This window comes from Haliaeetus albicilla, chromosome 8, assembly GCF_947461875.1.
Source record: "Haliaeetus albicilla chromosome 8, bHalAlb1.1, whole genome shotgun sequence".
Classification (NCBI taxonomy): Eukaryota; Metazoa; Chordata; class Aves; order Accipitriformes; family Accipitridae; genus Haliaeetus; species Haliaeetus albicilla.
Genome location: NC_091490.1, coordinates 19,558,601 through 19,586,577, shown reverse-complemented (window position 1 = coordinate 19,586,577; position 27,977 = coordinate 19,558,601). Strand labels below are relative to the sequence as shown.

Here is a 27,977-nt window from a genome sequence, read left to right as displayed (position 1 = left end):
AAAATATTCCCAATCAAAAATTGTTAATAAGGTAATACCATTGTGCTCTTAATTGGAAGTTAGATGTGAAACACAAGTACATGGTTTAAAATCCTTGGGAAAAAATGACAGCTGAAAATAATTTCTGCAATTCAAAATACTTAAAAAATAAAATTTATTTCTCAAAAAATGAATTAAGACGTTATTATATCAAGGCAATAATCTGAAAAACAGTTGGAAAAATAAAAAGGTTGTCATTTGCGTCAGTACAAATAACCACATTCATTATTTACAAACACAATGTTAAAATTTTCTCTTTGAACTGCAGGATTATGTTACCAGCAACAGCATTCCTAGGTTGCTTGCTACTTGTTCAATAAACAACACTCCTTCCTTCATAATTCTTGCCCCTGAAACAAAACATCTGTGATCAGAACATTCCTTTAAACTTCTGCACTCAATTTACCATATCTAAAGCCATTTGTACCAAGACATTACTTTTAATTATTAAGATTTATCTTACAAATTCAAGAAAACTAGCTGTAGGTCTCAAGTCCATGGCTTCTTTCTCAAATTCTGCCTCCTAGACTGAAGTTATTAATGTATTTTTTGTTCACTGTTCTTGTAATTGAAGTGCATTTACTTTCAAAATGAGCATAATTTACAAATTTTTCAACATATATTAAGTTATAGTAGACAAGTAGGAAAATATTATGCAGAATATTTTGAGAAGAAATCTTCATATACAAACCCCGTAAAAATTTTGTACAGTTTAAAGGAGCACTGCCTTTTGAAATAATGCTTCTGTGTAAGGCTTAAGGTTTCACATTGAACTGCATTTTTATGTTTAAGTTCCTAACAACTTAAGTTTCTAACAATTCAGGAAGTGTTTGTAAAAACCCTATCAACAGTATCAAGGTATCAAGAGGAAAAAAGCCTATGATTTTTACCAATACAAAGTGAGGAAAATCTTATCAACATTAATGTAAGTATCCTGGATTTTCTATCATATACAGAAATAAATGCAGCCAAACACAGTATGTTTGGTGCTGGGGGCAGGGGAGGCAGAGTGTTGTTAATTTCTAGAGGTTTAGGGGTGTCGTCGTCCCCCCCTTTAAAAAACAGGCTCACATGCTGGACTTCATTATTTGATAGTTCATTTATAGAAAAATCTGAACAGGAGTATAAGGTGATCAACAAAATGGTCTCTCTAGTATATGAAACACAGCAGCTATGTTTATGTCAGCCAGCACTGTGGCACAACAGAGGCCATATCAGCCACTAATATTTCATAACATCACATTATACTATGGCTCTTGTTAATTATAAATATAAAAGTGATTATGTTGTAGCTATTCATGTTTAAGCTAGATGCTTATTCTTCATGAGGAACATTATAAATAGAGTACATAGGCATCTGTAAGTAGCACATAATAAGCTTATTGTAATAATCTTTCATTCATTAGCTATAACTTCTAATTATTTTTATGCTATGTATACTTTTATTAAAATTTTGTAATTTTTTTTTAATCTATCTTTGTAATCCCTAATTTTGTCTTACTTCACTTACCATTTTTAACATAATTTTATTTCTCATTTCAGTAAGGAACTGTGGCCACAAAAGATTAATTTGCTATAAGTCAAATCTGCCCTTTTCTTTTTTTTCTAAATAAAGGAAATTACTTCAATTTCCTAGAAAAATCAGAAAGCTACTCTGAATGTTCAGTAAGATGTTTCCAGTTCCTTTATTTGGAACACTTACAAATTCTAAGGGTAGCAGAGTGCTGTATTGTTACAAGATCTTCACTGCAGATTAAAGCAGAGTAAGAACACAGAACACTTCAACTGAAAAATCTGTGACCTGGTTATTTCATGAGTCCCAAAAGGGCAGAGTGGACCAGGACAGAAATCAACCCTAGCTAACAATTCCTTCCCTGAATTAATACATTTCCTGTAATAAGCAAGGAAGGTAGTGTATTAAGGGGAAAAGGAGTGAGACAGACTATACCCCTGGGCAAAACACACACACACAAACACACCACCCCTTTTCCCCAGAGAGATTAGGTAATTGAGTTTTTAGAACTAGGACAGAAGTTTCTGTGGAAGATTGGTCAGTCAGTCTGCAATGTGTTACTAATGAAGAAAGCCTTTTCTTACATCATGTTAATATACACAACTTTTAAACAAAGGAACCATAACATATTCTAAGTGGAGCCAGAACACCTCTACAATGTATTTCATATTTTATGCAGAATGCTTCCAAAATCCAGTGTTTTATGTACTTAACTCAATGAAAATAAGCTTGACATTTAATTTCCTTCATTCCAGGTCTCTCAAGGAACATGACTGGAGTAGGACTATTTTCAAAGCCTTTCTTGTATCATTCTTGGGCTTCCCCCTACATGGTATTCCTTAGCAAAAATAACAACAAGGAAATTTGTCTGGAAAGGAAGGGTCTAGTCAGCAGTTGTACGGGGGCTAGCTAGGAAATCCTTTCCTTCAGAATCATCCCCGAAGTCTTAGGAAAAGTTGGAAATATGTTAATGGTATGTGTGAAGGGTTGTACTGGGTTTGTGTGGCACGGTTTTGGTAGTGGGGGGGTTACAGGGGTGGCTGCTGTGAGAAGGTGCTAGAAGCTACCCCTGTGTCTGACAGAGCCAATGCCAGCCAGCTCCAAGACAGACCTGCCGCCGGCCAAGGCCAAGCCAATCAGGAACAGTGGTAATGCCTCTGTGATAACATATTTAAGAAGGGAAAAAAAAGTTGTGGCAGGCACAGAAACTGCAGCAGGAGAGAGGAGTGAGAACATGCAAGAGAAACAGCCCTGCAGACCCCAAGGTCAGTGAAGAAGGAGGGGGAGGAGATGCTCCAGGCACCGGAGCGAAGATTCCCCTGCAGCCCGTGGTGAAGACCCTGGTGAGGCAGGCTGTCCCCCTGCACCCCAGGGAGCTCCACGGTGGAGCAGATATCCACCTGCAGCCCATGGAGGACCCCACGCCAGAGCAGGTGGGTGCCTGAAAGAGGCTGTGACACCATGGGAAGCCCACGCCAGAGCAGGCTCCTGGCAGGACCTGTGGATCTGTGGGGAGAGGAGTCACGCTGGAGCAGGTTTTCTGGCAGGACTTGTGTGCTCCAGCCCACGCTGGAGCAGTGTGCTCCTGAAGGACGGCATGCCATGGAAGGGACCCATCCTGGAGCAGTTAGTGAAGGACTGTCTCCCGTAGGAGGGACCCCACGCTGGAGCAGGGGAAGAGTGTGAGGAGTCCTGCCCCTGAAGAGGATGAAGTGGCAGAGACAACGTGTGATGAACTGATCATAACCCCCATTCCCCGTCCCCCTCTGCCTCTGGGGGGGACAGGTAGAGAATCCAGGAGTGAAGCTGCGCCCGGGAAGAAGAGAGGGGTAGAAGGAAGGTGTTTTGAGATTTGGTTTTATTTCTTATTACCCTGCTCTGGTTGGTTGGCAATAAATAAGTTAATTTTCCCTAAGTCAAATCTGTTTTGCCCGTGACGGTAATTGGTTGAGTGATCTCTCCCTGTCCTTATCTCAACCCACAAGCCTTTTGTTTTATTTTCTCTCCCCTGTCCAGCTGAGGGGGGGAGTGATAGAGCAGCTTTGGTGGGCACCTGGCATCCAGCCAGGGTCAACCCACCACAGGGTAGCAGCAGGCACTGTCCTGTTCTCAACTGTCATAAATAACCTTTAACAGAAATCAAGATGGAAGAGCTGACACTGCTTTAATTTGCAGTGAAAGAACTTTCATATTCAGCTGCGACACAGCCAAGCCCCCATGATCTAGAATATAGATCAAATGCCTTTGGTGACTACACAGAAAGAAGACTTCTCCAATACGTTATCCTAGGGAAAGAAATAACATACAAATGCAGCATAATCAAAATGGCAGGAACCATTTCAGTTTTGATGTTTACCTTTAGCTGGCAAGCATCTTTTAATGAACTTATTTCTGCAGAAAGCCTGTTTATCTCAGATAGCACTTGTAGTGACTTTCCAAACCAAAGATTTGTATCATTCATAAAGTAAAATTAGCTACCTTTTCTGTTCTATCTGTGTGCTCCCATTCACCATGCCAAAAATTTCTCTCTTCTTGTTCCTATAAGCATGCTAAATCTCAGTGCTCTTTTGATGCAATTATTTTCATAAGATAGCTACCCAAGTCATAAGAAGCTCTTATCATACAGCATACTGTTTCGTTTCATTTCATGGAAGATCACACCCATAGCCAGAACATCAGGTTACTACAGATAAGCAATATTCAAATTTCTCCACAAAGCAGACAATTAAGAGTGTGCCATTAAATTTGTAATTTTTAAATCATTAAACTGGTTTAACTTTAGGGGATTAAGATTCAGCAAACACCAGGATATACAATACAACTACTTGGGGAAAAGTAATGACACTTATTCTAAAGAGACATCGTATCATTTCTTCTAGGCAGTTATGAGAATGGTATTAAAAAGTTAAATTTTTTTGTGTATTTAAGGAACATTTTACCTTTTCAAGAGCTTCTAGGCTCTGTTGTTTTCTTTCTATTTTTTTCTTCAGCTGATTTATTTCTTGATCTCTCTGGAGCAATTCAAACTCTTTTTCACGAAGCTCATCTTTAGAACGCTGAAGTTTCTTCTCTAAGCTCTCAATCTGAACAGAAAATGCAGTTAAATCAGAACTGATATTTTACTGAAATCAGGACAAGGAAAAAAAACCCAACATCCCAAACCAAACTCACCAATACCATCAGTATTACCTCTGACTTTGTATTGTCTTGTCAATTTTCTATTTTATTTTTATTTTGTCAATATTTTCCTTTATCAAATGGATAAAGGACCAGCAATTTGGGAGCTATATTGTATCAAGTAAAAAAAAAAAAAAAAAAAAAAAAATTCATTTTTATACTGGTATTTCCCTGCAAAATTTTTAGTTTTAATTGACAACATAAAATATTTTTGCTGGTACACTATTAAGGTACTCCCTTCTCTCTCCCTACAATAAGGAACCAATTTTCCTGTTCTAGATTAAACCTGGCCAGCTACTGTGTCCTAGGACCAGACTTTCTCAGAGAATTAACTGCCCTTTGTTAGGGAAACTGTTTTTTTAATTTAAGCAAGAATTACCTGTTTATTGCATTCCTTAATTTCTAGCTCTGACTTCTCTAAATTGGACTCTAATCGAATTATTTGTTGTTCCATTTCTCCCCTATGTTCACGAACTGTCATATCCAACTGTGTAATCTAGAGGTAAAAAAGGAAGAAAAGACAATATTTTATTTTGAACTAGTATGCGGATTTTAAGAAGCAATATTACAAAATATGACAGCAAAAGGAATGAAACTAATCCTTTGTAGTCTCAAGAATATTGTCTCAAGCAGACAATATAAAAATGCACCCTAGCTATCTTGTTTAAAAAAATAGGGGCCAAAACAAAGAGAATAGGGGAAAAATCGGGAAAAAGTCCATAACTAAGTATGTTTGGTTCTCAGGTACACAGAACACAAAACTAGTTCTCATTTTAAACGGACGTAATGAGTAGCTTAGTATACTAATACATCTTGTTAGAAAGTGCCAAATTTTGCCAAAGCAAAAGAAATCCTATCACTTTGATGAATTCCCGGAGCAGCTCACAGGGTACTGCGGCAAGAATATATTGGAAGGTCTGGCCTCCTTACAGTATCAGTTCCTTGAACAGATTTTTTTTAATTTTTTTTTTTTAAATCCCCACCCCTCCTTCTCTCTGCACCTCAAATAGTCTTGGATACAAAGGCTGGTAACTCCTGCAGGAAATACCTACTAGAAGGCTTATTATAAGTGACAGAATAGTTTTTCCATGATGGAGATAAAATCATGAAGCCAGACCAAAAGACTGAAAGCATTTCAAGTGAGCTACAGAAATTTATTCATAACAAAGATACTGTTTCATATTTAGATGCTGATTTAGAACTAATATGCTCCAGTGCAAAAAAGGAATCTATCACCTCCAAGCACACTTCAGTGCAGATCTTTCCTTTGTTTTAAACATCAAGACAACAACAGTTGTCCTGTAACTTTATTACTAAGGAAGAATTATGCGACAGGTTTTCATGAAGGAACACAACCTGTTTCCCTTAGGGGAACACCACCTGATTTTCCTGGTACCATAAGGCTTCAGCAACATACAGCTGGTTTTGAGGTTGACACTGTGGCTATATTAACAGTACAGTTTGGAATGATGTGTGAAGGCAATTAAACCTAGTGGACTTTTTATAAGTTATCTACTACGTAACAGGAATAGCTGTCATTAACATATTTGAAATGGTCTGACCTGAGCTGCCCTTTGTTTCAGTTCCCAGTTCCTTTCTTTCAATGCCTGGTCCATGTCAAGGAGTTCTTGCTTTTTTTCTTCAATTTCTCCCTTGCAGTACCTGAAATTCTCATATGTTTAATTGCTTATTGCACATTCAGTTGCTTAGGTTCAAGTATCCAGTTTGAAATCATGAGATCTATTACTTACTTAAAGCCAAATTACTCTAAAACATGAATCAAATAATTGATTGCAAAGGACAAATCCAAATGAAATAATTCTGTTAACTATATTCCAGGTGGAGATTTCCCAATAGCTTCATTATTCAAGTTATTTAATTGGTTATCAGGACAACATGTTTTTAAAAAAATAATAGTACAGAAGAAAGTAACATTAATTTATGGTCAGAAAGGAAACAGGACAATTTCACTATAAAAGAAAGTAATTCCTCTTACAATTATTTCACAATTTTGGGATTCAGAAGATAATTTTAGCAGATTTTAAAACAGATTTCCCAAAAAAGAATTCAGCACCACTTTTAGAAATTTAAAGTGAGCTGAGGAGCTAGTGTATCAAGTTATCTTACAGCCACAAACCACCGACAAATTATAGAGAGCTGCTGAGAAGATAAAAAAAAAGACCATCCAAAGTACTTGCTACTCCTAACAAAAAACTAACACAACTAAATTTTTATGATGGAAAAGATAACAGCTTACCTGAGCTCAGTTGTTAGATCCATGATAGCAACATGCTTCTTCTCCAAAGAGGACTGTGCATTCTGTAATGCATCTTGCAATTCCTGAAGCTGTGTTGAAGTGATTTTTAATTCTCCATGGGCATTCTCTAATGCAGATTCTAGTTCTACTATTTTCTGTAAGGCTTCCCTGTGGCAAGTCTCACTTTGAAGCAGCTTATCTTGTAAATCATTCACTATTTTACACACACGCAACACAAAACACAAAATGTTTAATCATCGGTAAGTCAGAGTCTTTATGCAACACTGCTGCCTACTAGCACTTGTGGTCATAATCAATTTTCAGTAACACTATTTTTAGGAAAATCTAGAAAAACAGTGACTTCTGAGGTTATACAACAATGTTTTCATGTCACCTAAGTCCTGGCTGGTTTTATTCAGCTCATAATCTATACTTGACTTGAAATATGAGGATGTACCTAAAAACATTTGGCCAAGGAGAAAGTACAGAGACAACACAGTAACTGAATATGTAGTGCTATGGAAAATGCAAGCAGAATTGCTAGTAAGACCTCTAGGTAAAAGAATGGTAAAATTAAATGGAGGAGGAGGGGTTGGAAAGTTTGTTATTTCCATAGACTCTCTTGTGTGGTTTTCTGTTTGTTTTAAAGAGCTGAATTTTTGTAAATAGCATGTGCCTTTATTAAATCTACATGTATTGTTTGGTTACCACATTAACAATTTGCATTACCAATTTACAGATAAAACTACTTACTCATTTCACCTGGGGTAAAGGTACCTCCCACAGAAGTGAGACTTTGCAAAGGTACATTAAAAAAAAGTCTGTGGGTTTTTTTGAGGTGTGGGGGGGTGTGGTGTTTTGGGTTTTTTTTTTTCTTTTTTTTTTAAAACTATGGAATTACCAACACATTAAAAAAAAAGTAATCTCTCCATCAAAATTATCATATTTTTACTCTCATGGACTTGATTATAAAACAACAGCAGAAAAAGGAAAAATTAAAATGTCTACTCTAATATATACAGAGAAAAAGCATGATGAAAGGAAGCTTGAGAAACAAAATAGCAAAATTACCCTTATTTGCCTTTTCATTGAGCTCTGATCGTGCTTCTTCCAAAATAATATCCAACTGATTTATCTGCATTGCTTTGTCTTCACCATCTCGTTTTAATTGCACTACTTCCTTTTCCATACTAGTAAGTTCACTCTTGCACTGATCCATCTCCAATTTAATTTGTCTAAATAGAAGCAACCAGAACAAAATGAACCTTGTAATAACAAAAGCAACATATCTATGTCCTTACATGCTCTAAGATGACAAGCATTTGTGCATAAAATAGCAATAAAAACATCATGTTAAGTAGGCTTTTCTCGCAATCAAAACCATATTCTTTAAGACTACCAAGCCCTCCTAGAATCTAGTATCTAGAATTACAAGCAACTTGATATATTTATGAATTGAATTGCATTATGAAGTGCCATCTGAAGGCTAAATAGGTTGCTGGGACATACATTAATTCCACTGGAAGACTGTTCCAGAAAGTCATGCCTCTGCTGGATAACTTCCCTTCTGATTTCCAGTCTATGCTCATACAGAGAACAAACTGCATGACTACATAGCTGAATACCACTTCAGAGAGCAGTCTTTCTTATTGATATGTCTATCTGCAGAATATACCTCTCAGTTATTCTAACCTACCTGATTGTACCATTAAGTTCATCCACTTTCTGTCTGTTTAAATCTGCTTCCTGAGCAGCTAGGCGATGTTTCTCCTCTACCTTTCTCAACTCATCTTCTGCACATGCTTTCTGCTTCTGAAGCTCTTGTTCCAAATTGGATACCTATTTAAAATGGTATTTAAGAAGTGTTGGTACTTTTAAATTACATACCAAAGAAATATACAACCTTGTCTTGCAACTCGCATAGCAAGAGTTTTAACACAACAGATTTCTTTAGAGTCTAAAATTGTGCATAATTTAAGACTAGAACTTTGCAGTCACATTTGAAAGACAAATAGTTCCTAGAAAATATAACAAGATTCAACTTTCTGAATTTCAATAAACCTCTCCTTAATTGCAGTCTAGGGTTTGATTTTCCAAGTACTTAGCCCCTCTAATGCTAGCTAGAGTTTCTGATAGCACAGAACCTGGTTTAAGACAAAACCAACCACTGAACTCTTTACCAACTCAGTTACCAAAGAAACATTCAGATTTTAAAGGTATTACAAAAATATATAAAAAAGCATTTAATAATCTGTCTTTATGTAGACACTTCTCACTATACTGTACCTGTTTTTCTAGTTTAATCTGATTATCTTCCAGCTCCCCATTTCTAATAGTTTCTTGCTGTAACATTTGCTGCTGATGATGCAAAGTTTGTTGTAGGAGAATATTTTGTTCACTTGTGTCCTGAATATTCTGATCTTTTAGTTTTATTTCTTTCTGTAAATAACGAACCTGAAAACACATTTATTTTCCATTACAATAAAACATTTTTATTTGCACTTGCATCAGCTATTCTCTTCAGTCTCAATGAGCACAGAATCACACCTATTATTCATAAAACTTCTGGCTCTGAATTTAGTTGCATTACAGTTTCAACAGTACATAACACATCCCATAATTCATCACTGAGTTGTGCTTTATAAAGTGAGGACAGAAGTAATTTATCAGCCCCAGTTTTTTTACTTCTTGCTTTCTAAATATACCTAAACTGGTCAGTACCTTAAAAACATACAGAACAAAGATTTTTCATTTCTAAATTATGGAACTACTTTTATTTCTGTCACTCTTCTTTATTTCTCAAAGTCCTTGTTTCCCCCTTGAGATTCTGTTCTGAGCCTCCCCTATTTCTTTCTGCCTCTATGACAACAGTCATTTCAATAAAAAAACAGGAATTCTGAGTGCCTAACTTATCACATATTGAATAGTCTGATTTCTCAGTGATGAATACCAAGAATTTTCTCAAAAAAAAAAAAAAAAAAAAAAAAAAAATCACTAACTGCTCACCCCAAAGTGGAAGTAGTGATTCTGCCACTTATGAAAACACTGGTCACAATTACAAAGCCTCACTTGCTACCCTTGATTTCACACAGTATCCCATCTCCTTATATGCAGTATAAGAACAACAGTTTTAGGGCTTAGAAAGCAGCAGTAAATATCACACGCTTATGAGTAACACAGACCATAGATCTCCATGCAGTTACTCCTGTACAGGGTCTAGTAATCTCCAGTTGACTAGAGCCTATCTCTCAGCAGGTAGGGCAGCACCCACATGAACAGCCTGCTATGACAACTAGTTCATGTGGTTAGGCATCCCCACAAATAAAAATTCATACTACTAATAGTTAAACTTAATTCTTCCTTGCTTTCATGTAGTAGTAGAAAGTGTGATAAAACTCAGGGGCTTGAAGTAAATATTTTCTTATGTCCAGGACTTCTTCCCCAATAAGATACCTGAAACACAGATCAATTATGTGCACCTAAGTTTATATTGCAATAATGCTGTCTCCATTTTTTTCCAAGATAATGCTTTCTTTCACTTAATTCTGATTTTGTTACTGCTTTCAACAATTCATTTATCTTTGTACTTCTTTTCCCTAAGCTTATCCAGTGTTTCTTAGTTATGATTTTCCCTTTTACCCTCACAAATGTATAGTCTTGCTTCCTATTCACAGCTCCTGCTGCAAATGTTTTGTCTCTTACTTCATGGAGTTTTAGATTAAATCATTCCTAACAAGTGTTCTCTGCAATACAGAAGACTTGTTAAAACAAGCTGTTACCTCTTCAGACTTTTTTTTGAGCTGATTTTCAAATATCTCCTTATTTTCTTGTGACTGATTCAAATACAGTGCAACTTCTTCCTTACACACATCCAGTGCTGACTTGAGTTGTCTCACCTAGTTGCATGTAACAGAGTACTTAATATTGCATGGCATGGTTTTTATTAACGAGTCTAAAAAAAGTGTTAAAAAACATTTTTGTGTAAAATTTCTGAAAAGCTACATTTTTATCTAAAGAATATTAAAACAGGCTTGGAAGATTCTGATAAACTTTAAAACTGAAATAGTATTCAGAAATTAAAATTATTTGTGAAATTAAATTACAATACTTTAGACGATGTTTAAATCAGATAAGACTATCAGTGATGAGAAGATATTCCGGTATTTATCAGTAACTAGAATTTAAAAGCAAACATATGCCCAATACCAAATCATTAATCCACATTTTATTACATATAGAATTGTACAAATAAATTTGGAATGATCATATGTGAATTGTGACAAGTCTTTTTCAAAAATAATATTCAGATCTTAATACAATTCCTCTCAGAAAGCTACTAAGCAGCATTTTTTTTTCTTTCTGCACTGAAAGACAATGCCTGAGTTCTACCAAAAGGGAAAGGAAAAAGCTTTTAGCAATGTCAACACTGTTAATCTATTTTACCCTTTTACTATTAATTTGGATTTGAGTAATCTCTAACAAATATCTTAGAACCTTGATCGGATAAAAGTTATAATGAACAAACCCCCAGAGGTCTTAAGCCATAGTAATTAAACTTTTCTTAAGTGTTGGTTTCAATGCTAAGACGACTTTTCTCATCAACGAGAACTATGTTGAATTTAGCTGCAGATTGGCTAATGCTTTCAATACTATCAGTTTTCTAAACCATACTGGATTGTATACCTCTCTCCCCACCCGAATCAAGAGGTTTTTTGAAGCGAAGTGATAATGGGTCTTAATTTTAAATCTGTGGAAAACATCCCAAATACTAGCCACTTGGATAGAAAACTGGTCCAACACAAGTTCAGAAAGAGCATGCTACCAGCTAAGTCCCTAGGATCATCTCCTAGTGATATCCCGAAGATTTAATACTGTTTGAAACCTGACTGTGGTAAATCACCATATGGCAATGTTTTATTAAAAAACCATTGCAAGTGCTGCATGGAAAATATTTATCAGGCAAACACTAGGAAGAGGTATAGATGGCTAAAAACATGACCAATATTATAGTATCACATATATCTAAAATTATGTTGTATCTAGGGCAATAACCCACATAACATTATCTTTGTTAGACAGTGTTTTACTTTAAGAGCACAAGCAGCACAAATCTGCCCTATTTGTAACTACAGTAATTTTATAAAGCAATTATGCATTGCATAATCTCTTACTGTGGGTTTCACCATGCTTCTTTTAATTAAAAAAAAAAAAAAAAAAAAGCAAAGACTTCAGCTTAATGACTTCTGAAATATTTACACGAGACAAATTTCTATAAAGCTGCCTTAATGTATTTTTTCTATTCAGGATAAAAGAAAATACACCATTACTGCAAACTTTAAAACTAATAATTGAAAATTAGAGAGGTCACTAACTTTGATTGTTTCTTCTGTTAGCTGACTTTTCAGCATCTTCAATCCTTGATCTTTCTTGACATTTTGATTTTCCATTTCCTGTTTGTACACATATTTTTATTCAAGAGAACAAAATGTAAATATAGTAACAGCAATTCAACTAATAAAAACTGATACCAAGAATCAGGGGGAAAAAATATCAGTGTATTTAAAACACAATTGCTTGTATACTGTTTTTGTGTACATCGTACTCTGAAGTGAATTTGGTTCTTGATAGGTATCCCTTCATATTCTGCAGCAGCAGGAATTATTAAAAGGAATAAAACATTGCCATAATAGAACATTCTTGGGTTTCTACCTAGTGCAGAATAGATGCAATTGTTCTTTATCCAGATCTCTTTCCTTTGATTAGAGTGAGAAGTCTAAGGTGCCAACCAGAGGCATAAACAGAATGCTGATAAAGAAAATAATGAAAGGTCATTTAAGTTTGTACAATGTATGGTAGTAGTAGCTGGGGACTACACTAGATTCAGCCAATTATTCAAACAAGAATTAAGGAGCAAAAACGTAAGTATATTTCATATTCTCCAGTTTTTCCATGTGTTTATCGATATGCTTATCATTATTAGTCACTCGCTTGATTTGCATTTAAAGAAAGTCAAGAGCCAACCCTACCTCTCTGCTTTCTGTCAGCAGCCCATCCAATGATTCAATGCGATGCTGTTTATGTATAACATCTTGTTGCAAAATAGATATTATTTTCTCTTGTTCAATGAATTGTTGATGTTTCTTCTCCAGCTGTGTCTGAAGCTGCCCGTAATTAATGGTTTATTATTTTAATAAGCTTTTTCAGAGAACATGTGCATCTAAATATGTCATTCAGTTCTATTCACCCATCACTTTAAAAATAAACAGTAAATACATTCCTGCAATCAGCAGTATTGCACAGTCTTAAAAAAAAATAAATCAAGAAATCCCATACACTTAGTATTTTAAAGCAAGAGGAGAATCAAGAGAATGAGGGCAGGCAGAGTGTAATTGTCTGTCAACAGCCAAGACAGTAAGACATGCATACATTCTTTAGTAAAAGATGACAAGCTTCTTGATCAGCTAGAAATAGCCGTGGTTATATTTCTACTCACATGAAGCAACAGGATTCTTCTCTAAAGCCTGAAAAACCTACCAACAGTTCTCCCTGAACACAGATGCTCACAAGGCTCAGGCTGGCAGAGGTTCAGCAAATGAGAGAGTACTGTTAGAAGCTGTCATGGTTTAACCCCAGTAGGCAAAAGCGCTACACTTTTTTTTTTTTTTTTGCTAGGTGTTTGGAGTGAAGAACAACAGTATTCTTCCTAAGTCCCTATTTCTCTTCAGTTGAGCAGAAAAGAGGATATGGGATCTCGGAGGGAAATCACGAGATTGTGTAGTGTTAGATGGAAAGTGAACTAAAATCAGGAAAAGCTGGGAGAAGAGATAAGTTTTTAATACAACTTTTTAATTGGACATCTGCCTCAGAATTACTAAAAAGACAAATTAACATAGGAAAAAAGTTACCAAGTGTATCAATCATACATACTGGCACACAAAGAAGGTCTTACTAGTTCAATCTGTTTCTCCATCTCTTTGTGCTCCTCAAGGTGAACCAACTTTGCTTTTTCAAAAGCAGAAGTTACTTGCTCATGTTCTTCACTGATAGTTGTTTCCAACTCATGAATGCGTCTGTTTTTTCCCTGGGAAACAGCAACAACAAAAAGGACTTAATAAAAATATTTAGCTGTGAAATTAAATAGTGTTTTATTTGATGACCGAGTTCCTAGATTTCATAAAAGAACAACCCAGAAAATACTGGGTTTACACAGCATCTCAAAGGATGTCACACCTATAACATAGGTAGAGAATCCCCCTAAATGCAGCCACTACACAGAGACAAGGTGTCTGGCAAGGTGGACTACTGCCACAGATTATAGCAACTGGAGCAAGGAACTTCTGACAAAGACAAAAAGAAATTCTGTGTTCACACGGATAGATGGAATCTTTAAAATACAGGTTTTCTTTTGAAAGGGACCGCATAAGTAGTTTCCTTTTTGAGCAGCCTTAGACCACTTCCCAAAACTAAAGAAGTCTGCGTAACAATACCCAGACCAGAATTTACAGTGCTCCAAGTGTTAGACCACCCTCTTCACTTATTACCATTTAGAAGACTCTTTTATTCACAGGTCTACATATATTTCACTGAAACAAATGGCAATGCTACAATTGATTTCAATAGGACCAGATTTTCATTGCACATATCATCATAAGGAAAAAGTAACATGTCCATTAATAACTCACCGTGTTCAAAAGCAGGAAAAAAGGGATGTTTTATTTGAAGCAAGATTCAGTTCTTAAAAACTGCACTGTCTAAAAACTGCACTGTCTAAAAACTGCACTGTCTAAAAACTGCACTGTCTAAAAACTGCACTGTCTAAAAACTGCACTAAAAACTGCACTAAAAACTGCACTAAAAACTGCACTAAAAACTGCACTAAAAACTGCACTAAAAACTGCACTAAAAACTGCACTAAAAACTGCACTAAAAACTGCACTAAAAACTGCACTGTCTAAAAACTGCACTGTCTAAAAACTGCACTGTCTAAAAACTGCACTGTCTAAAAACTGCACTGTCTAAAAACTGCACTGTCTAAAAACTGCACTGTCTAAAAACTGCAGATTGTTTAGCAGAACTGAAAGTCTATCCATTTTGAATACGTGGAATAATACTGTTTTAACTTAAACTTTAATATCCATTTATGTCTTTTTACATAAATGTAGTTTCTCACTGAGAACACTTTACCATGAGTTCCTGTTCCAACTCAGTATTTCTTGTTGCAGCAGCAGAAAAAGCAATAGTCTTTTCTTCCAACTGTTTCTCAAGCGCAGAAAGTTGAGAAGATTTCTTTGTTACCTGAAATTAAATATGGCACAAAACAGCATGAAGACAACTGTTTCGGGTTTATTCAAGTATTTGTATGTACTTTCTTACCACCAATTCAATTTCAGCTACTACTATTTCCTAGTATTTTTAATTAATTAATTATTTTTTTAATGATCTATTAAAATTTATTACTTACAGAGAAGAATTCAGAACAATTTACCTGAAATTTATCCAATTCATGATCATTATCAGTGCCATATGAGGGAATTAGCTATTACAGATTCATAACATTTATGGCCATTATTAGGATATACTGCAAATCCCAATGTGCTGGAATTCTATAAACAAATTACCACCAGAATGTAAACGTTAGCATTTTAACTTACTCAACCAGAGAAGAGCTAGCTGAAGCTTAATTTCTTTCTTTCGTGCCTCTCCGGTAATGATGTTAATCTCTGGCAACTGTACTAACATTTAGTGAGGAAAAATACAACTGTTCCTTCAACACCTATTGCTTAAGATTAGACATTAATTCAACCAAAACAACAAGACTGTGCATATTTTCCACATAACAAATCAAAATAGTAGTAGTAAAGCCCACTAACTATGTATCAGCTTTAAAATGAAATTTCTGACAACTAACAGATATCCAATTTTTCTTAAATAAGCCAGATTTCAAAATTAATATGGCAATTGCAGTTCTTCCATAACTTGTCTTAACTATCTTTGATTAGTGAACTAAACAAAAAGTGACATATTTTTTCAGTGCTGCTAAAAACTTACTTCTCTCTCTAAGCTACTAGTTTTGGAAGCCTTCTTCAATAGGTCTTCCTGTATGATTTGAAACTGACTGGCTCTCTGAGCCATGCTGGTCTTCAAAGACGAATTCACATCATCTGCTTTCGTCAGTTTAGTGCGTAACTCTTCTATCTCTTTCTGGAATCTTTGCCTCTCCTTGTCAAATTGTTTGCTGATAAGTTCCAACTGTTGACATGTTCTCCTCTCTCAAAGTAGGAAAAAATAAATTTAAGATTAATTATAAAAGAACATACAAACCAGCACTCAAGCAAATAATCATACAAACCAAAGAAAGGAGAAATATAATTTAGTGACAGCATATTGAACTAACACATATCATATTCAGAAACAAGACTGGGTTTTTTTTTTCCCCCGTAATCTAACTGAAAGCTGTGATTCATGAAAACAAACAACCCTCCCCAAACAAACAAACAAAAACCTGACAAAAAAAAAATTTAAAATTGAAGACAGCATCATTATAGGTGTCCTGAAGTCATTTCATGGAGCAGTCCCAACAGTAATCACAGAAACAATTGCAGAAATTCTGCAACAGCAGGATACAGAGAAAAGAATCAAAGAAAATATGGAAACCTTAGCATAACCTGCGTAAAGAAAGAAATACATCGTTCTATTTCAACACAGCTCGTAGCTTGGATATTGCTGAACAAGTAACTTAACTAGCAAAAGGAATAAGAATATTGTGCCTGGAAAACATGACAATTTCCAGAATTCCAAGGTGGCAAAATGCTCCCTGTTCAACCAAACCGTATCTGTTAGCTCAGAGATATATTGAAAAAACACTATAAAAACAACTTAAACACCACCAAAAAAATTCCTGTTCTCTGTATTAATCAGACAGAACTGCACAGCTATTTTGGTAGGCTTACCTCCTTGACTTCTGATCAATTTGACAGGCTCTGTTTCCAGGCCACATAACCTGCTATTTTCTTGTCCTTCATTATCATTAGAAAGATGCTCAGCTCCAGTACAGATAGTCAAGTTTGCACAAGGCTTCTGAATTTCTGCTTCTTTCATTGCCAGTTTAATGCTATTATAAAGGAGGAGACAATTATTTAAAGTACTTTCTACGTGCTAGTTCTATATCACCTTATCTACCTATTCTTGCCATAATTCAGTAACCAGAAAGCTATACCTTCGGTCTGCAATCAAAGGTTTATTCGATTCAAAACAAGATTCAGAGAGAGCTTCTTTTGTTGAGGAACTGGATAGCTGGTGTTTCAAGTGGTGCCATTTAAGCTAAAAGTTAAGGGAAAACCAAGATCAGTGCAAAATCGACTTTTTGTTGCTTCATAATTCATGTGTTACACTAGCATATAAAGACATATACACTAGGATGTTAAAAGTTTGGATAACTTGATCATTAAAATGATTCTCGTAAGTGCTTGCACAGCACTGCAGGTTTGTCTCACATTAGCAGAAATTATAGGCATTAAAGTCCTCTGAAACTGAGACCATTCCTTCAGGTATCTTTGTACAGGTACTGAAGCATGAACATTTTTGCTATGAAAAATTAAATAAATGGAGATACTATCAGTAATTCCACTGTTTGAACTTCTTACACATCATGCTTCCTTTCAGATTTCGATGACTGCATTTAATACCATTTTTTCCTCAAGCTACAGAGAGCTTCTGAATATTTCATTCAATTACTAGAATAATCCCAAATTTTTCCAGAAAATGTATTTTCCAAATGGGCCCAAAAACAATTTTTAAGGCTCTTCCAAATAAATGGAAAATCTTCTGTTCTATGGTCAGAACAGCCCAAAACATAATTTTTATCCAAGTTACTGTATTCTCTTCAGCAGAGGTCACTTTGGCCATTCCAAAATCATACAGAAAGCATACTTATCATACAGAAAGCATATGTTTGATTTTGTTTTCATTACAGCTACTCACATTCATACTTCAAAAATAACAATACCTGATGCAATCTGTACTCCTGACCTCGTATGTCTCTCTAGCCCTTCCCAACTTCCCAAACCGTTCCTCCATTAACCCTAGTCAGTTCACAACTTTGGGTTTTTTACATGACTCTCCCAGTCACAGTCAGTTTAGCGATAAACTTCACCAATACAAGCCTCAGGCTCATAAGCCAGGGTTCATCCTGGTAAACAGAAGTTCATTTACAGTCAGGGAAGGTGTGCCTTCTCTTTCCCAGAAAAAAAAAAAAATTCCTATGAACACCTCTCCTGCTCTAATTTCTCCATTGCTGAGGTTAACACATCAACTCCAGCTGTGTGATGAAATGCGTCTGCTGTCCTACTGAGAAGAACCTCTGCGTCATATAATAGGACATCATCATGTTTTAGAGAATATACATACATCTGAAGAATCAAGACATAGAACAGAGGAACGGAAAATGTAGTTTTAAATGCCTGCTGATTAATCAATTTGAAAGCACCTATCCCTTGTTCTGAATGAGAAGACAAAAGTAAGATATTTAAATTAAGAAAACATGTCATCCATGCATCTTGAAAACCAAAGATATTTTACTCAGATTATTTCTCAAGAACATCACAGGATTTCCATGCAATGTCAGTTCGAATTGTTTAAGAGACACAATGCAATTTTTAAGGATGTATCAGTTACTGTACCTCTTCAGATGTACTTAGACACAACTGGGAAATAATGGTTTCTAGTATGTTGAGCTCTTCCCTTGAGTCTTCAATTTCTTGATGGTATAATTTCAAGCGGTTATGTTGCTGTGCAGTAAGTGCTCTCAGCTCTGCGTTTTCACTTATTAGAGCATTTTTCTCTTTAAGCACTATTTCTTTTTCACCAAGTTCATTCTCAAGCTCAATGATCTTCTGATCAGACCGAGTCAGCATTGATACCATGTCAGTGTTCTTTGCCTCTAGAGTCTTAATTTTTTCTTTTGTGCTATGATTCTCTTCCTTTAATTGCCTAAAAAAGTATATCCATTTAAAAGGTATAGCTCAACATAGAAGATTTTCATTATTAAAAGTACTAGAAGGACACACCATAACTACACTGTTTTACTAGTTTCATCCCTCTCAAAATCTAGGATTAGCTCTATACAAAGGACAGAAAAGTTTTCACTGCTTTACTAAGCTTTCACTGTTTGTAAGGACCAAGATGCAAACTGCTATCAGCAAACAAACGGAGAGAATAAACTACTGCTCATTCTTAAGCAACTTAATAAAGTTTTAAGCATTATCAGGAGAGTCACTGGTAGGTAATAGATGAAGGTGGCTTTAACTGTGCTGAAGCCAAGGAAATTTAAGAACAAGATAAAATAATGACACCTAAAATCACAATGGATGAAGATAAAGTACTAAGACTGAGCTAGTCTAGCATTCTGCTACTAACAAGAGAGGAAGGGGTCCTATTTCTTCTCTCCCCTCATATCTGACTGCACAGCAAGCTAACTGTATTTTTAGTCCATCACAAATTATTTACTTTTTTAGGTACCTGTTGATTTAGTAAACTGAATTAGCTTAGCAAAGGTCCTGATGAATGCCAAACCCAGTGCAAGTTAGCAGACAAAAGAGGGCAGTCTAGAGGAAAGACGCCCATCATCAGCAGAGAGCTATTAAACAGGCTCAGGCTAGTGTAAGGGTGCTCAGACACTGCTCACCCTTGCCAAAATGGTCTAAAGAACAATTGTTAAGACAGGAATGTGAGTCTGGACAGCGCATGTGAATGGGATACCCAAAACTGTCTGAGGTGGTGTTTGTCCAAACCTAATAATGCTAAAGATAACCAGCTGATGGTTGTCTTCCCTCATTGAAGTAATGAGGGAATTACCAAAAGACTTCTGAAGCAAAGAGGGGGTTCAGCTTGAAAAGAAACATACAAGGAGCATAAAAATTTGTAACAGTGGGAAAAGACCTTGGAGTGGGGACAGAGTAGCAGTCCAAACCTGGTCTGACACTTCCAGTAGTTGCAGTCAGCATCACAACCTCTGTTCAGGCCTGAGCACAGCCTCCCCAGCGGATGCCAAGAGTATCCTTCATTCTAGCTCGGGACTGACAATATGGTGTGCAACAAGTAGGGACTCACACCTGGCAGTGTAAGTGAACTAATACGGTGCTTTCTCATTGGCATGTACATTAGCAGACTGCAGGCAGCAGAACGGGTATATAAAAAGCCAGAGTACCCGCATCTCCCACAGAAGCAGTGTGCGGGCAAGGGAACCTATGCTCCCAGAAGGCTTGGTGGGGTGTTGCGTGTTACTGTGAGTATGTGGCAGTGCGTGCGATTAGAACTTTCAAGGATTAGTTATAGAAAAGCATTTAGAAATTTGTAAGTATATGCTAACATTTTTTACCTGTTTAGCATTATGGTTTGTCTGTTGTACTGCTGATACTGATCCTAAGTGTTTACTGATGCTGGTCGTGATTTGGTTTGAACTATGCAAATTGAGCAGCATGTTCAGAGTGGCAGTTGTAACATGCAATTTCTTCTCAAATAAATGTACAGAAATTTTTAAAAGCCTTTGCATTACCTTAATTGCTCTTCTAGGATGTTTAGATCCTTTCTGTAGCTGACACACTTTTCATTCATCTTCTCTTTTTCTTTTTCACAATTAATTAAACGTTTTCCCAAGACTACTTCTTCAGCTTTAACCTTAAAAAGCAATTTTTTTCATTACTGTACAACAATAATCTAAGCTTCCATGGCCAACAGGCTTTTTTAAAAGAATACTATAAACACTTTGCTGTTTCTTTTTTTCTTTCAGGTAAGCCTATAGATAGTTCTATTCCTCACTGTTGTAAAGAAAAAGAGAGGGGCAAAGAAGTTTTCTTTTTTTCTGTCATTTAGGAAAAAAGTAATGTTATTTTGGTTTAATATTTTAGGGCATATTTGTGGTTGGCAATCTCCTTCCATAAGGAAAGAAGTATAATAAAATAAAAAATTCTCTGTAAGAGCTTACTGCCTCAGGCTTGTATTTTCTCCTCCAACAAGGCAGGAAGCATTAACAATTTTGACCACTGGAACTTTGGGAGATTACTTCATTTTCATCTTAGCTTTTCTCTAGCTCATGTTTCATTGAGCAGGTTATACAGATGGAGTCAACAGAGTTCTTCTAAAAGGATCACATACTTTTAAAACATAAAATTCCCAGCTGGCAAGTAAGAGACAAAAAAACCCACCAGCAGTATTAGGATACCTCAATGACGTAGACCATCCAGACTGCGTGAAGACAGTTTAAAACTGGGTAACTGAAGTTATCACCACAAACAGTTGCTTACCCTGTCCCACCTCGCTTAAGACTTTGCCACTGACAAGCAGAAACAATTGACCCACTGGTGAACCTGTTGCTGTTTGCTGCTCAGCTAATTGGAAGAAACAAAATCCTAATAGCATGGCAAAAACAAGTGAAGAAAAAACTCCTACCTTTTCTAATTTTTCAGTTATTTTCTCTTTATACTTTTTGAAGGCTCTTGTCAGCTCCTCCACATTCAACAAAGCTTCATTTCTTTGCTGTTCTGCTCTGCAAAGAAGCATACCAATTTTAAAAACCACAAATTTCAGTCATTATGTAACTATCTCCTCCAGTTACTAAGAACAGCTACCAAATTAACTGCTCCAGGTAACTATATTTCTTCTTCCAACTTTCCAAGCCTTAAATAAAAAAAGTTTCACAAGGCATGAATTAATTTTAAATATCATCTTTGCATATTAACATAAACAAAACTCCAATAAGACTAAGAATGTAAAAATAAACACTTTTGATTCCCCTTCAAAAAGAGTTTGATTCAAATCATCCTCCTGTCCCTACCAGTAAAAGCCCATTTTAGGGACTGGGATAGCATGCATGATAAGGGAGCAGAAGACAGGGGTGCTCCTTAAAATTCCAACTGCTTAAGGGAAACTGGAAAAGATTTTAATACTGAAAGGAGCTCTCATGATGGAATTATGCAAGACTGGTGGGAACTGATCAAACGATAAGTTATTTGCGGGATACCAGAGAGATGGAATCAATAATAGTAAAGGAAGCTGAGACTGGGATGATATGAGGTGAGCAACTGTTCAAAGCAGGAACCCAGACTGTCTACTGTTTTGGTCTATTACTCCTCACCCCTGCCCCTCTCTTACTTTCCCCTGTCATTACTCACTAGGGAAGAAGTTGGAACAGTAACCTCCTGACAGCTGAGGTATGCAGTCTGTTCAGGACACCTAACACAGGCACACAAGAATTACTGCTGCTCAGTACCATTTGTTTCTCTCTCTTCCACTAAGAGAACTGTGGGGAAGGGGCAAGTGCCTCATCTAAGTACAGCCAACCCTCAGATCAGTGTTTCTCAGCCTGAGGACCACTGCCCATTTGGAGATGGCAAAAGTATTCAGAGAAGGGGATAAAGGGATTTCAGTATAACAAACAAAATAGTGTTAGCCTAAAGCACTTCAGTTAGCTTGGCCAAAGAATAGTAAGTGGTTGTAATTACTGATTAAAAGGCAAACCATAATAATTGTTAATACTAACCATAACACCGTCTGTTGCCTTTAACAGCTGGCATAAGCTCAGCTTTTCTAAAGTACCAAAATGTTTACATTTGCAACTGGTAACTAAGTACAGCTAGCTCCAACCCCACATGCTCTGAATGAACAGTGAACATCAATTAACACATTTCTTCAGAGTAGCACAAGCCCCACAGTATTTCCATTTGTCTAGCTATAGGAAGGTTAGAACTAATTTCATGGGTAGGTAGACAAGCCAAACAAAGGGTTTGCATTCAAAAGGCAGTGCTAGGTTAACAGTTGGACTCGATGATCTTAAAGGTCTTTTCAACCTAAACAATTATATGATTCTAATAAAAGCTTTCATAAGTCATTAATTCAGTTAATGTTTGCCCCAGGTAATGCAATTAAATTAATTGGGCAGGTAAGAATCTTTTTATTTATTCCTCTCATTTCTTTAAAATTACATTTTGGAGGTAATAGGATTGTATACGGTAACTTCCAATAGTCAAAAGGACCCTCCCCATAGCCACACAACCACTGGGTTAAAGGAGGCAATAGGAAAGGGAAACAGGGATTGGGATGGAATTACAGCACCCTTTTCAATAGTACCATATAGACGGGTAAGATTAAGGATAACATAGAAGTGTTCTCTCGATTAAGTTGTGCTTCTACCACTTTCCTCACACAAACTCCAAAAATACAGCACTCGGTACTGTTGAATACTGAGTGCTGAGCATATGCTGTAGGTTCTTGCAAAACAAAGTTAAAAAAAAAAATCAGGAAAAATACATTCTAGATACATTTCAGCTCTCCACTGCAGTACATCTATTCTGAAGGGAAAAAACAGGTGATAAACTGGTTACTGGTGTATGATATCAGCCTGCAACTATCAGCAAATTTCAAGATTTAAAAAACACCTATTTAAATAGTAATTATCTTCACAAAGAATTTCCCCATTTATTTAAAAATATCCATAAAGCAGAGAAATAATTTGATTCCACGAAGTCAATATCTGCCAATGGAAATAAACACTTACACACTACTGTTCTGTATTCCATTTATTAAAATTACTTAGCTACCTCTTTCCTTGCTTGCTTCGTTCAATTAACTCCATTTTCAGATTTTTATAGTCCTTTTTATATCTTTGCAGCATATTTTCTCTTTCCATTCCTGTCTTCTGGCTTTGATCTAGTTTATCTTTTGCATCTCTAGCAAATAAACAAAGCATAACTAAAAATTAGGAACTTTTTCGTAAAGAAACTAGATTTTTTTTTGTTGTTCTCTGCATATGAGGTTTGAGAAGCGCTAATCAAACACGCTGCAACTCTCAAAACTAGGTTTGGAACACCCATAGTCTCCAGACTCCCCAGGAGTATATCTGCAGTCTGGAGCAGTGTCCAAACCTCATCAATAGGCATCAGATGTCACGACTGCCAAGGACCCAAATGGCTTTGTGTCATGAGATCTGAATGTAGAAATCACCGTTTTTCTGGCAATAGGTACGACTGGTCAGGATACACACGTGGGAAACAATGCTAAAACATAAATTAAATATAAGTACTTTAACTTGTTTTGTGAAGGCATTAATTGAATATTATATAGCATGAGGTTGTAAGATAAACTGATAGCCAGGTATGTCTTCCTGACAGCCTCTGGACACTGTTTATACTAGCTTTATTTGGCCATTTGCCTTTATTAATATATTCATGAAGAAAGGATCCTTTACCCTACATGCTGCACAATCATGTTTGAAAATATGTATGCTTGTTTACTACAGAAGATATGCAGTCATGTAGCATACAATCACTCTAGTCAGTTATAAGGGTACATTCACATTTAGTGTACATTATAAACTGGTTTATTTTACCAGCCTTTCTTGGTTTTGTCTCTATTTCTTGAAGTACATTCCCCATATATAAGATATCAGTACAAAATAAAACACCTCCCTCCTCCTATATATGGCTCCGAAATGAAAGTTTCAAGCCCCAGATTACATGACCCACACAGTACCAGTTATTATGTCATCCTGAAAAAGAGACTGGACTAGCAAGCAGACCACAATAAAATGTTGATTTAGAAGTACACTTACTACCTCAGAATTTTATCTTGAGCTGAAACTTCTGCTTCCAAGTTTACAATCTGTTCTTTTAACTTTGGAATGCTGACTAAGTGTGTGCCTAAAGTTGATTCAAGATAACAAATCTGAAATACAAACATATTTGGGGTTTCATTAACACTTGAATATATACCTCCAGGTGAGACGCATAAGAACAATCTGCTTACTGAATGTCATGGTGCTCTTAACCTTACTGTAGAAGATGCTTGTTCATCTACACAAACTGACCTCCAATTTTCTGCTCATTTAACATCATTCAAGTTTCCTAGCACCACTCCAGTGTGATACACTCTCTAGCAGAGTGATTTCTTTATATGTTGACCTTATCTCTTGCTTTTCCCCAAAAGTTTATGTTCCTCTAGTTCTTTCCATGCCAGACAGACAAACATTTTGTTTATCTACTTATTTGTACTGTCTGGGAGACAACATTTCTCAAACAAAAAGCATTAAGCGTAGCTATGTTTTATTAATGTTACATATAAACCAAATATTATATAACTGTCCCCAAAAAACCTGTACATACAAGCGTATAGTAAATCAGTAATGATTTGATACAATATTTCCTTCTAACTCACCTTCACTTTTTCAAAATAATATTAATCCAACCTGAAAGGTCAACATCTTTCATTTCCTAGACAAATGACTACTGTGCCATTATTATTCACATTAATCTTAATGTAGCTCAGACACATGAACATACAGTACTAAATACATTACTGAGCTATTTTCTTACATAATGTGTTCTTCATTCTGTGACTTACTAGCTTTAGATTGAACTTGGGAACATCAATAGATAGAATTTATAATTAATATAGTTGTTTTGCTCATGAAGAAAGATTCCAAACTATTCTGTTCCAAAATTAATGCCGAATATTATGAAGAGATAGAATATTAAGTTTAAATACTAAATTTAGATAGATTAAGAAAAGACAAAAAAAAGAGCATGTTTTGCTTGGAATTACAGGCTCAAAAGTCATGGTCACTGGGGCATTTGGGGCTTGGTGGTTTTGGTGTTTCTTTTGATGAATACACTGAAGATACATACTCTTGTTTTTGACTGCATCAATTCAAAGTTCATTGTTTCCACTCTGTTCTTTAGGTAGTGTTTCTGAGAAGCCAAAGATGCATTTTGCTCATGAAGGGCATCCAGCTGCTCCTTTAGACGTTCATTTTCTTCCACAGTTTTATCAGAAGTTGTGGATACTGAGTAAGACTAGACATAAAAAAAGGGTTTTTTTTATATATATATATATATACACACACATGCACTTATATATGCATATGTAAGCAATATATACATCAATGGAAACTCTGCAGAACAAATGTATTTCAATCATATTATGTTTAAGAATGCTCTGCGATATAATTGCCCAATGCTAGAGCGTATCAACTCCAAGCCCTACAAGCAAAAAAATATTCATAAACATAACAAGAGAACACAAAAGTAATAAAAATGAGTAATGAAGCACAATATTTACTTTGGATTTTCTTTGAAAATCCTGGCAAGATGTTTTACCAGCATTCTTCTTACAGTTGGAAAAGCCTTGATAGTTGCAATTAGGCTGAACAAGATCCTCCAGAGTGAAGTCTACAGCCTCATTGAAGCAGTGGCCATAACGGTCACTTGTACTAGTGCTAGGAGGGAGAATAAAAAGTTGCTACACCATTTTTCTTTATTATTTTTAAATTGCTCATAAAGAGTATTCAAAAGAAAAGCACAAAAGGAGCTACTTGCAATAATCCATTACACTGAATAAGACAGATTTAGACTACAAGAGACAGGCTGTTCTCATTCCCAAACACACTCATACCTAGAAAGCTCTTCCTCTACAGTTTGTAGGTTTTTTTCAGTTCTCCTCAGCTGATTCCGTAATGACTGTAAATTTCCAAGCAGGTCTTCATCATCAGCACTTTCAGAGCAAGTCCACATATTGTATTCCGTTGGTACCAACACATATGGCTAATATAATATTTAATATTAAAACACTGTTAAATGTATGTGAATACTATTTGGAAAGATACTCTTAAAAATACAGAAATAAGGCAAATAGAAGAAAAGGAAAGGAGAAAAAAAACAGAAAAATACAAAAAAGGAAATACTGAATTTCCAAATGCAAATGTACATTTCGCACATTACCTCTTCCCACATTCACTAGATAAAAAAAATTACTCCGTACAAACTGTCTTTCTTGAGAAAAAGAGTTCTGTATGTACTCATGAAGTAGGAGAAGCTTCATGAATTGGCACTGACGAAAACTGGAAAAACCGGCTCTACACTAATGGCCAAAAATCTCTTGTACAAACCATCTCAGTTACTTTAGAAGTCCATGCAACTGGCAGGGTGCCTAAAAGGTAACGGGGCGTACACAACGAATACGCAAAACTTACCTAGCTGTCCAATGACCAGCGAAATCAAAAAACATCAGAGCAGCGAGGACGCGACAGCGCAGAGGAGGCGAGCTGCTAAGCTTGGGGGGGGGGGGGGGGGGGGGGGGCGGAGCAGCCTTCACCACAGCAAATAAGCCTTTCCAGATCGGGTCCGAGATATTTTGATGGGGAAACGGTCAGAGAATTCAAAGAAACCAACGCTCCCGGGCGAGGCGCTGCCGCCGCCCGCCCTTCTCCAGGGTCTCCCGCCCTCTCTCCACGAGGGTCCCTCCGGAGCCGGCCGGCCACCCAGCCCGGCCGCGATCCCTCCTCCACCTTCGCGCCGCCGCGCCCGCCCCCAGCCACGGCTGCCCCCCGGGCGGCCGGCGCGTTCCCGCCGCGGGAACCAGCGCCAGCGCGGCGGCCTGGCTTAGCGACGGCAGCAGCCGCCGCTCCTGTGGGGCGCCCGGCGGCGGCGGAGGGCCGGCGCCGCGAGGAGCCGGAGCGATGGGGCCCAGGCGAGCCGAGAGCTGGCGGTATCGGGCGCTCGCCCGCCTCAGCGCTCTCCGACCGACGGCCCACGGCCGCCAGCCAGCCGCCCGCCCACCCGCCCCGAGGGGAAGGGGGAGACGGAAAGGGGCTATCCCTCGGCCCTGAGGAGACCCGTGTCGGCAACAGCGCCGCCTCGGAGCCGCCCCCAAGCGCCGCAGGAGTCCCCAGGGCCGGTCCTTACCCCACTTCAAACAGCGCGGGCCATGGGAAACGAGGCCCGCCTTCTCCGCGAGGCCCCGAAGGCGCATGCGCGGCCCTCCCCTTCCCGTTGCGCTCTGCCGCGCCCGTACCTGGGAGGGGGCAGCGCCTCCCGAGCAAGGGCTACACCCGACCCACCGCGTCTCTCTGCCGCGGTGCACTGTGGGCGGGCGGAAAGCTTGTGCTGCGGTGGCCGCGATTGGGGGAGCGGCGCTAGGGGCGGGGCCGGCCCCGCCCACGCCCCT

The 27,977-nt window shown here is 37.2% G+C and overlaps 1 protein-coding gene across 4 annotated transcripts; it reads right to left on the bottom strand.

Moving 5' to 3' along the window:
- Nucleotides 1–137: 137 nt before the first annotated feature.
- Nucleotides 138–27,773, bottom strand: CCDC18 (coiled-coil domain containing 18). 4 transcript variants are annotated; one of them, XM_069789248.1, is made up of 25 exons: nt 27,716–27,773; nt 26,427–26,575; nt 26,094–26,250; nt 25,661–25,828; nt 24,592–24,701; nt 23,579–23,707; nt 21,432–21,528; nt 20,539–20,660; nt 18,665–18,974; nt 17,203–17,306; nt 16,937–17,097; nt 16,035–16,255; nt 15,171–15,281; nt 13,936–14,067; nt 13,013–13,147; nt 12,359–12,436; nt 10,766–10,882; nt 9,273–9,440; nt 8,683–8,825; nt 8,058–8,221; nt 6,987–7,200; nt 6,292–6,391; nt 5,109–5,225; nt 4,492–4,635; nt 138–389 (listed from the first exon to the last, which is right to left on the bottom strand). In XM_069789248.1, exons 2-25 carry the CDS (start codon nt 26,543–26,545, stop codon nt 375–377), a joined length of 3,336 nt encoding a protein of 1,111 aa, XP_069645349.1. In that variant the 5' UTR covers nt 26,546–26,575; nt 27,716–27,773; the 3' UTR covers nt 138–374. The 4 variants fall into 4 exon arrangements, with proteins under 4 accessions (XP_069645349.1, XP_069645350.1, XP_069645352.1 ...); XM_069789249.1 differs by lacking the exon at nt 27,716–27,773 and having other exon boundaries at nt 26,427–27,691; XM_069789251.1 differs by lacking the exons at nt 24,592–24,701; nt 26,094–26,250; nt 26,427–26,575; nt 27,716–27,773.
- Nucleotides 27,774–27,977: the final 204 nt, after the last annotated feature.

Coding starts and splice junctions, on each gene's coding strand:
- CCDC18 (XM_069789248.1), bottom strand. CDS start 26,545: ATGTGGACTTGCTCTGAAAGTGCTGATGATGAAGACCTGCTTGGAAAT. Junction 9,441..10,765: donor TCAAAAAAAAGTCTGAAGAG/GTAACAGCTTGT, acceptor ATGTGTTTTCAG/GTTCGTTATTTACAGAAAGA. Junction 8,826..9,272: donor AGATTAAACTAGAAAAACAG/GTACAGTATAGT, acceptor CATTTTAAATAG/GTATCCAATTTGGAACAAGA.